At 41.8% G+C, this 9,974-nt stretch overlaps 1 protein-coding gene across 1 annotated transcript in view; it reads right to left on the reverse strand.

Annotated features, from left to right (window-relative positions):
* Positions 1–9,521, reverse strand: part of LOC117234950 (G1/S-specific cyclin-D2) — a 45,200-nt gene extending 35,679 nt beyond the window's left edge. The window contains exons 1-2 of the mRNA XM_033496542.1: positions 9,108–9,521; positions 261–476 (exon numbers count right to left, since the gene is read on the reverse strand). Coding sequence (XP_033352433.1) covers positions 261–476; positions 9,108–9,305 — 414 coding nt within the window. The 5' untranslated portion in view covers positions 9,306–9,521. The remainder of the gene's footprint in view (positions 1–260; positions 477–9,107) is intronic.
* Between the last annotated feature and the right edge of the window lie 453 nt (positions 9,522–9,974).

Raw genomic sequence — 9,974 nt, forward strand, 5'->3', positions numbered from 1 at the left:
TCGCTTTTCGTTCCAATCGCCAATCCAATAATTAATAAAATCGTCGTTCCAATCCAATAATTAAAAATTAACAATGCAAAAGCCTCCCTTCGACCGCCGAAGTTCGAAACGTTACCCAATCGAGATCCGAAGAAGCGAATTCTCTGTAAGAATCGACGTGTGTGCGAATGTTCGACCACCGTAAGAGAAGAGAGAATTTACCGATATAAGCAATAAGCGGGAACAAAAGCGAAAGGCAGTGCGATTCTGTGAACACTTACCCATAGGTCATCCAGGGTGACGGAGTTGTCTGTGTAGAAAACAAGCGCCTCGGCGGTCAGCGGCGATGGTTCTCGCAATTTCGAGGCGAGAAGCAAACAGGCAGTTCCTAGTAGCTGCAGCTGCGACTTCCTGATAGGGCAGATCGAGAGGAACCTGTCGACGTAGTTCATGGACAGGGGAAAGACCTCGTCCTGGCACTTCTGCTCCTCGCATACCTGTCACCGATCATCAACCAACAGATTAGAATCGTGTCCTCTCGTTTGGCTCGCGGCTAGACCCAACACGACAGGGTCCCTTGTTTCGTTGCGACGAAACACGAAAACGATTGCTCTCGACAATTTGTCCCGTCGCGCTGTTTCAAAGGAAAGCGATGGCAAGTGATGCTTGGACGAAGTTAGGGGACTATCGATACCTGGATGATGCAGATTAGGTGGAACGCGAGTACAGTTACGTATTTTCGGTTGATACAGTCACATGTCGCTAAAACGTAAAATGCGTCGAGATTCTTCGACATCGGCGAAACAAATTTTTCTGTAAAATCTCAAAAGTTATTCCGTAAGAAAAATTATCATCGGAGATTATATCGTGAATATTCTCTATCAGAAAGAGATTTAACATATCTACTAAATTTATAAGAAAAAATCTCGAGCTCGTTCCCAGAGAAGCAAAAAAAAAAGAGAAAAAGAAAGAAAAAAAGAAAGAAGGTTGGTGGTGTGTTTAGTTTGGTGGAAATTAACGGCAAATTAATAAAATAACAGTAAAGCCGAAAAAAGAAGAAAAAGAAGAAGGGAATACGTCAGACCGGATTTCCTCTCCTCGTATTTTAACATCGTGGCTTTGGCTAATCGATCACCCTGGGGCACAGGTCGGGGACCTCGGTTTTTGTTTTCAAAGCATTCTCGAAGAGAGAGAGAAGATACAATCGATACAGTCGATGCTGAAGAAGAGTATAACGAGCTTTCGGCGTCGTACGAAATTCCAGTACGACGGGTTGAAATAATTCTTCGCTAAACGAACACACTGCGTCTAAAGTCCAATAGAAATAAACGAAACATCGATTTCGGTCAGTTTCGCTAAGCGGATAAGATTAACCTTGTACGAATAAATAAAAACGATCGTTAGTTCAACGAGAAAATTACGTATTATATCGTGCATTTCATTTTTAGCTATTAAGTAACGAGGGCTAATCGAAAATATGACTTACGCAAGATTTCCTAATTAAATATGTATTGAAGATATACCTCGTCGATTCTTTTTTCTTCAGAGATACTGCTAACTCTCAAAATGAATTATTGCAAGCAATTATTGCGAAGTTAAAGAGATACGCGCAACGATACAAATTGATAAAAGATATGCAATACATTTCGTTTAAAAGCCATAGTTTGTATCAAAAGATTGTTTCGACGCTTCTGCAAATATACGCTAGCTCCTCAGGAGAATTTCTCAACGTGCAATTATTGCAAATTCGAGGATCGAGATACAAAGCGATACGAGATACGATACACGGATTTTGTCAAAGGTGTCATTTGCGTTAAAGATTATCGTTTCAACGCCTCTGTCGATACTGTTAACTCTCAAAATGAATTATTGCAAGCAATTATTGCAAAGTTAAAGAGATACGCGCAACGATACAAATTGATAAAAGATATGCAATACATTTTATTTAAAAGCCATTGTTTGTATCAAAAGATTGTTTCGACGCTTCTGCAGATACACGTTACCTCTTCAGGAGAATTTCTCAAAGTGCAATTATTGCAAATTCGAGGATCGAGATACAAAGCGATACGAGATACGATACACGGATTTTGTCAAAGGTGTCATTTGCGTTAAAAGATTATCGTTTCGACGCTTCCGTCGATACCGTTAACTCCTCGAACAACAATTACTGCAAAATCGAAAAATCAAACGTAAAACACGAGATACAGGTAGCAAGATACGAAATACGAGTCGAAGAAACAAAATTTCGAATTCTGCATACCGAAATATATCGATCGAGAAGAACGTGTTGATTCTTAGTGCAGATCGCCGACGACGCTCGAGACGAAACGATTCATTTTCTTACAGAATCACCGTGTTTTAACGCGTCGTTACCTTTATATCGGTAAATTTTACCTCTCGCGCAGAGTTTCGTTCTCTTTTGTCAAATTAAGTTAACGAGTTAACGATATCGCTTACAAAAATTACTTGTACCGTGTCCCCGCGCACTACCGGAACGGAGGTTGACCGAAATTTTCCAGCACCGAAGTCCCACCGGTTGCTTTCCTACCGGTTTAAGCGCAGCCGTACGAATCGTCGTTGCGTCACGACTTATTGAGCGTGACCGACGATTCCACCCTTTTCGAACACCCCTTCTTCTAATTGCGCTTCGTCGTGCGTATACCACGACCAATTAGTACTACCGGTTTAACGAAATAATTGTCTGTGTCCCATCATCGATTAAACGCGTTACGAGGCTGCAAAAAAAAAAAAGGCAAAAATTTCGCGGTGTAAGTTTTAATGACTGTAGGTTCAATTAGCGGCATGAAAGGATGCCTTTTTGCTTCAGATCCGTGGAAGATTACGTTTGGGCCAGTCGAGGTTAGAACTTCGGAGAACGTGGGAGCATTACGAAGCGTATTGATAAGACAGAGTTTAGATCGTTTTAATCGAAATCCATTATACGTACGCGGAATAAGTAATGTGAGAATCGTATGGGAATATTTAGAGCGAGTGGAAGGTTACGAATTAAAATTTATTCGAACAGAATACTCCACTCTGGATGTACTGGCAGATAAGAAAATTAATATTTAATTATTATTTAGAGGAGACGATGTTTAGTGGAAGATAGATCGATCAATTTCGAAACTGACTTTTTCCCTTGGAAAGATCTACCGATAAAATGAAACAAAATGAAAACTTGTAGAGTCTGATCAAATTAGAATAATTCGATTCGACGAAATGCTGTTACAATCTGTGACGCTTTTGCGGTTACTTTCTTTGAATTACGTATCACTCGGTCGATATTACCAGTAATTTACATCTCAGACTGGAAGATTCTTTTTGGACGGCGATTTCTTTTCAACGGGGATGAACCGCGCTGTTCTCCACCTCGATTTAACGAGATAAAGTTTCTTCGAATTACATCGACGTCGAAAGAGCGTCTAAAATCGTATTCAATAAGCAACCAAAAATTGTATTTCTTTTCTCATCAAAAACATCATTGTTATCTCTGCAAGTTAATTTTTATCTACCGAGCCCTTTTTCTCGCTCGCTGCCTAATTACTTTTGAAGCATTATTCCTGTAAATCATCGTGGATAGTCGAAGCGATATTTCTTTCAAAGACTTGGGATTTTTCGAGTTTCGAAGGTGGTCGTTTCTACGAATCGACCTAGCTTACCAATATCCTTTCTGGGGTGGCGATTTATGGCGGCGTTTTTGTACGTTCGAGGCACAAAGTGTGTCGCGCAGATGCGTTTTCAGTTCGCTATGCACACCGTTGGTCAAATTTTAATCTACAGTGTAAAGTAAAGAAACTCGCACGAATTTATTCGAAAAGAATCGCACAAAAATTACGACGCTTACGAATATAAAAAAAGTCCTATTATTCAAGCTAAATGAAGTTACACGGCAGAGGGAGACAATGGAGCGAGCAAATTTCGTGCATTGAAAAGAAGAAGGCGGAACCATTCCGCTCGATCGGCCGTTGCAAAGGAGAAGAATTAAGAGAAAAGGCTTTGGATAATTACATCGTGCATCTGTTCAAATATTAAAGAAAGTTTGGCCGAATTGGGGCTCGATATCTCTCGTTCGAACGGGCAACACGTTTCGAGCTGGAATTAAGGAACGCGGAGAAGGCTAGCCGATAAAAACCGTGGGCCAACAAACTCGTCTGTATATCTGCCGGACGGTCATCCGTTAGCCCTCGCCACCGCAGATAATTAGTTTAACGAACCGTTTTGCGAAAATTCGCGTCCAAACGCAGAAAATTCCATACTACTTGCATTTCATAATCTCTTGCATGTCATTCTCTCTTTGTGAAAACTGTCGCACCAATTATCAGACTTCCTTGAACGCCTTCCTTTCGCCTCGCTACGAAGAACATTCGATATCACGAAAATGAAATGTATAGAACGTAATGAAAAAAAAACGTCACTGTTCGTAATTAGAAAATCGTTTCTTCGTACGATCGTGCTGCAAATCGCTGCACGATACGCGTGCACAACGTCGTACGGATTATCGTTATCTCTTATGGAACACGAGTTATCGATACCACACGCGAACTTTCCGGACAACGCTTTGTATTGCCCTATCAGGCTTTAGGCAACGGCTTCTAACAACTGTTCGCCGATCGTCAAACATTCCTATATACTATATACAAGTGGTGGCAGAAGATAGAGAGGTTTGTACGTTGGTTATCTGCTGCGATAAACTTTAATCCGTCCTTCGATACAGATCCGACAAAGAGAAGAAAGGAAACGCGTTTGACGTTGCCGGGGTCAGCCAAGATTCTTTTAGAGTTCAATGGGACTGTTTGCGATCTATAGATGTTGCGACCTCTGAAAATATTCGAGCGTTTGTGATTTTAACAGATCTTATTCATTAGAATAGGTCATGGATCGTATTGAATAGCTATCGAACGTAAAGTTTGTCGCTGATACCGATAGTCGTGGAAAACGATAAAACGATAAGCGCGTTTAGCACATCTTTACACATTTAAATGAATTTCGAGATTTTGCATTTAAAATTTTATAATTTCACGTTCATCGAAGAAACCTTGATCCAACGTTGTAATATTTTTGACTACCAAATAAACGTTTCGTTTTAACTAACGAATCGTCGACGCCAACGAGTATCTCTGTCGTGAATAATGTTGGGATTTAAAATTAAATCGGTTCCGTTATATCGTTCTATATTCTACGTTTTTCTTATCCCGCCTTCTGTCACAGCACGTAGGTTGAATTTAACGCGTTGCATTTACAAATTATTCGAACCGATACTGATAACATGGAACCAATTAGGTTACCATGGTAATTTATTCCCAACTACAACAATTAACGTTTCCATTCTAAAAGGATTTCGTTCAAGAAACACGATGGTCGAGGCAACCAAACTCTTATTAGCACATCAAAGCCGCGAAGATTAAGCGGAAGAGTATAAACAGAAACAAATTTGCATATTTAACGGGATTTCAAATTGAAACATCGGCGACCTTTAACCCTAAACCGATGATTTCGTTGCACGAGATTCTGCGATTCTTCCGAGGAAATCGAGATTTTTTCATCGCGAGATTTCTTTCGCGAGTTTAGCGATCGACCGATTACCAGAGACTCGCCTCCGTGTGAAATACGCCTGAGATACGCGAGAACGAAGCGAAAGGACAACGTCGAATGAATTTGGACCGAATGAATCGTTCGCGAGTGCCTCTAATACCAAAGAATTCAAAGCGGTGGACTTCGACACGCGTGTACGACACGATCCAGTCCGGTCACGTTCCCGACGTACCCGTATGATTCAAGGCCGACTTTACAAACCTCCTGATCGTTGTAATTAATCGTGCAAAAAAATCAATCGGCAGCTGAATAAACCGGACCTTGAACCGCGAATCGCAGGAAATCGGCCTGGTTAAGAGGCTTCGGATAGTTCGAGGAACTTCCAAGGACATTTAAACACGATTAATATCTTAACGCCAACGATCCACGATTATCGAATCACCTTGAGAATCGACAGATTTAAATTTCCCACCGATCCATGCCTTTGCTGGTTCGCGTCTTATTTATTATTCTTCCGACGTAACTTACTTTCTTCCAATTAAATCGTGCAGCCAGTTTGCTGCATTTGTGCGAGATTTAAAGACGGAAAGACGGAAAGATGGAAGTAAGAAAAGTAGATTAAGTAAACTTTGTTTTCAAATTGCGTTAGCGAATTTGCAATTGTTCGATACTTGTAACAGTACGATTAGCGTTAATCGTATTACTATGGATAAGTTTAACGTTCGTTAAATCTCGCGAAACATTCGACGTTTACTACGATAAATTGTAATATTTTACGCGTACCAAATTGCCAAATATCTCGTAGCGGAAACTTGGGTGCGAGAGTATTTAACGAATCTGCAATTAGTAAGTATTTGACATTTATAGTTCTGATTATAAGCATAGTGTAAGTACCTCGAGTGCTTGGCGCTATTCGCGCCACTTGTAAATTGATAAAAAGTGAAATCGCAAGTTTTTATATTAGATTAGAACGCACTCGAGACGCTGTCGAAAGTTACCTTCAAATAGAATCGGACACTTTTGTGCAATGCACGACGATCGTATTCGAATGGAACAATCGATTTCTAACGTTACGAGATCTTCTAGCAATAATATCGGAACGAATTGAAAGTCAAAATCGGCGAACGTATGTACATTGCATCAGGAGTTAAGATTTATAGACTTATAGATTAGATAGATCCTTCTTATCGGTATTTATAAAATGAGTTATACAACCGAGATTTTAAATATCTCGGTGTAATTTCGTGACGAAACGTGACAACGGAGGGTTAATCGTGGCCTGGATACCGGTGATTATCAACGATTTCTAATTTAACTAGCGTTACGTCATTAGAAAGCCTAAGGATTTTGATCGTGCGAATTTCTGATTTTCAGTTGCTCGATTTCCTCGTCCAATCGAATCTAGTCAAATATTTTAGATAACTCTGATATTCGTTTAATTCCAGCGTTAAAAAATATGACAAATTCAACGTGGAAAAAATTCAGAATTGCGAAACTTTATTCCGTTAAATTTCGAAACTTTCGTTACTGAATACGCTTTGCAATATAACGTTCGATAACGTACGATATTTGCAAAATTTAACGAGTTCGGATTTATTTCTTTAAAACGATATCAATGTGCCAATGAAAGGACGTCGTATGTTACAATGTTTCGCTTTTCAACGATCAAAAGAGACGGTCGACGTCTCTTACCAGCTAACTAAAAGAAAGCGATCGTCGTTGATCGTGGAACAAATTCAGTCGAATCTCGTATACATATGTATGCGTAGGAAATTCGAAGCCGAACCGACCAAATGATCAACCAGGATACCGAACAATGAAATGATTACCATTATGTTAGTCATGAGCGGAAAAAAAAGAAGAAAAGAAAAAGATACTTTGTCGCCAGATAGAGCAAACGATATCGCCGAGAAACACGGATATTTCCGTTCGACTCGAAAAGCAGAAATTTAAATGTAACCGAGAGCTACGAAGACTACATTGTCAGCGAGTCAGAGACGCGTTCGAAGGAAAAATTAATCTTGAAATCTTACGATTCGATCCGGAAGCGGGAATTCGTTATAATAGCCGTCGAAGGAAGTCTACCGACGAATACGATTACGCGACGAACATCTAGGACGACGTTTACCTTCATTTTCGTTTTGGCTAATATCTCGCACCTTTCCATTACAATATCCAACAGTTGTATCCTATAATATTCCGTGACTCGATTCGACTATCTATGTTAAAACTATATCGTATATTGATCGATATAATTAATCAATATAATTACATATTAATTCTTTAGATATTTCAATTTATACGAATTTTCGCAATACGAGCGCAAGGTTTACCCAGAGAATTATCATTCGTAAATTGCCATAAGATTCGACCAAGATTTATCTAGGGAATTGCATTAAGAATCCTCTGCTCGAGTATTTGAAATTTCCTCTACGAAAGTTTAACTCGATTCCACAGTTGGCTGAAAAAGGAAGGTTCTCGGCAAGATTCGAATCTCCGGATTTGCAAATGTCGTGTTTGTCCGCATCGATACGCATTTGGTAACGCACAGGTGACGTAACGCGGTGATCCCACTGACATGATTCGACCGCTCGTCAATGACGGTGTAAAAGATTGCGAGAGCGCCCCGCCAGCCAAAAGCCGTTGCGTACCTACGCAACAAGCGTGTTTTTTAAATTTTAAAGGGACCCCGGACGCGCGTTCGACGTCATCGGACGTCTCTCTCTCTCTCTCTTTCTCTCTCTCGCGCGCTCACCGCTGCCGAAAATAAGTCACGAACGTTATACGTTCCGCGAGCTTTCCATGCGCTACCCAAACGCACCGATATAACGGAATTTTCTGTTCGATCTGTTCGACGCTAACGAGGTTCCCTCGGCTGTGACACCCTGGATTCAAAGAATTCCTCGTCACGCGATCTCTTTCGAATGAAAAACCTCGACCACTCTACGCCTCTACGCGTTACGGCCTGTTAATGTTCTCGATGACAAACGAAATCCTACTGGTATATCGACTGCTCGACGTCGTGACATTTAAGTATTCGCAGATGGAACTTTAAAACGAGATTGATCGTAGCTTATTAATGCGTTCTACGTATAACATAAGCGATAATGCTATCGGTACATATTATATCGATACATTGTTAATAAATAGTTGCGTGGAAATGGTTGGTGCGAGAGAGATTATTGCCAACTTTTACGTAACGCGAGTGTTTACTGGTAGGCCGTATAAAATGACAACGATAACCGATATATAATAACGTGTAATTCTTTTTCGTTTTCACTGCACAGCGATTTAATAACTTAACAAGTCATCGAAACCTACCGCGTTCTACGTGACAGCGTAAAACGAATCTCGTTAAAACGAATGGAAATTAATCCGTGACCCTTTCGACTATCGAAAAAGTCGCGAGACTCCTTCGACTTTTCCACCAACGATTTCCCGCAAAGTACCATCGATCGTGCTATTAATTTCATCGAGACGCGTAAAAAACAACGTAACGTATCTAACCGCGATGGTAGGAGCGGCGATAAGGTTCGGTTAATGGTTAAATTTTGGAAAATTCAAGGGCGACACGTGGACCGGAAACAGTTGCTCACCTCCAACATCCACTCCGCGACGATCTTGCGCATGAGCGGCGAGATGTCCCTCTGCACGCACTCGAAGTAAGAACTGCTGGGTGCGTATCTTTCCTCGGTTTTCAGAAGATTCTGCAACACACGGTCGTCGCCAAGTACGGCAGGATCGGCGTAAGCTCTGCGCTCGACCGCCGTGTTCTCGCAGCAAAGCAGATCCATGATCCCGTGGCGTTTCTAACCTCTCGAAACACGCACACACACGACAAAGAGAAACGGTGGCGGCGGCGGCACAACCTCTCCTCCTCCTCCTCCTCCTCCTCCTCCACCACCTCCTTCTCTTCTTTTTCTCGGCTGTGTATGCGATGACTGCTGCCGCTGCTGCTGCTGCTGCTGCTGCTGCTCGCGATCGAAGATATTATTGCACGGTGTGTGTGCGTGTGTGTGCGTGTGTGCGTGTGTGTGTGCGCGTGTGTGCGCGCGTGTGTGTGTACGTGTCAAGATTCCGGTGGTCGTTGACGACGCGAAACGAATCCTCGCTGTATAAGATCAGACGTATTTTTCCCCTCTCGTTCGTATTTTCCGTCTCTTCTCAGCGCCGTCGCCGACGCCGTCGCCGTCGTCGTCGTCGTCGCGGTGTCACTTTATTCACGTGCCACGTTGCCAAACCGTTTTTCACCGGCGCGACCAGACAGAGCATGCACAAATCGATCGTAAAGATACGGCCACGGCTAGAGAAGTTGGCACGAATTCGCACGGCAAGACGCTTACCTCGCCCAGGACACTGCTCAACACTTCACAAAATAAAACTAACAGAGGAATACACGCGTGTCGAACGTGTGCGTACGCGTGTATATATACACGTAACAGGACCTTGGTTTCGGGCGATGA

This window comes from Bombus vosnesenskii, unplaced genomic scaffold (genome assembly GCF_011952255.1).
Source record: "Bombus vosnesenskii isolate JDL3184/JDL3185 unplaced genomic scaffold, Bvos_JDL3184-5_v1.1 scf7180000013311, whole genome shotgun sequence".
NCBI classification, from domain to species: Eukaryota; Metazoa; Arthropoda; class Insecta; order Hymenoptera; family Apidae; genus Bombus; species Bombus vosnesenskii.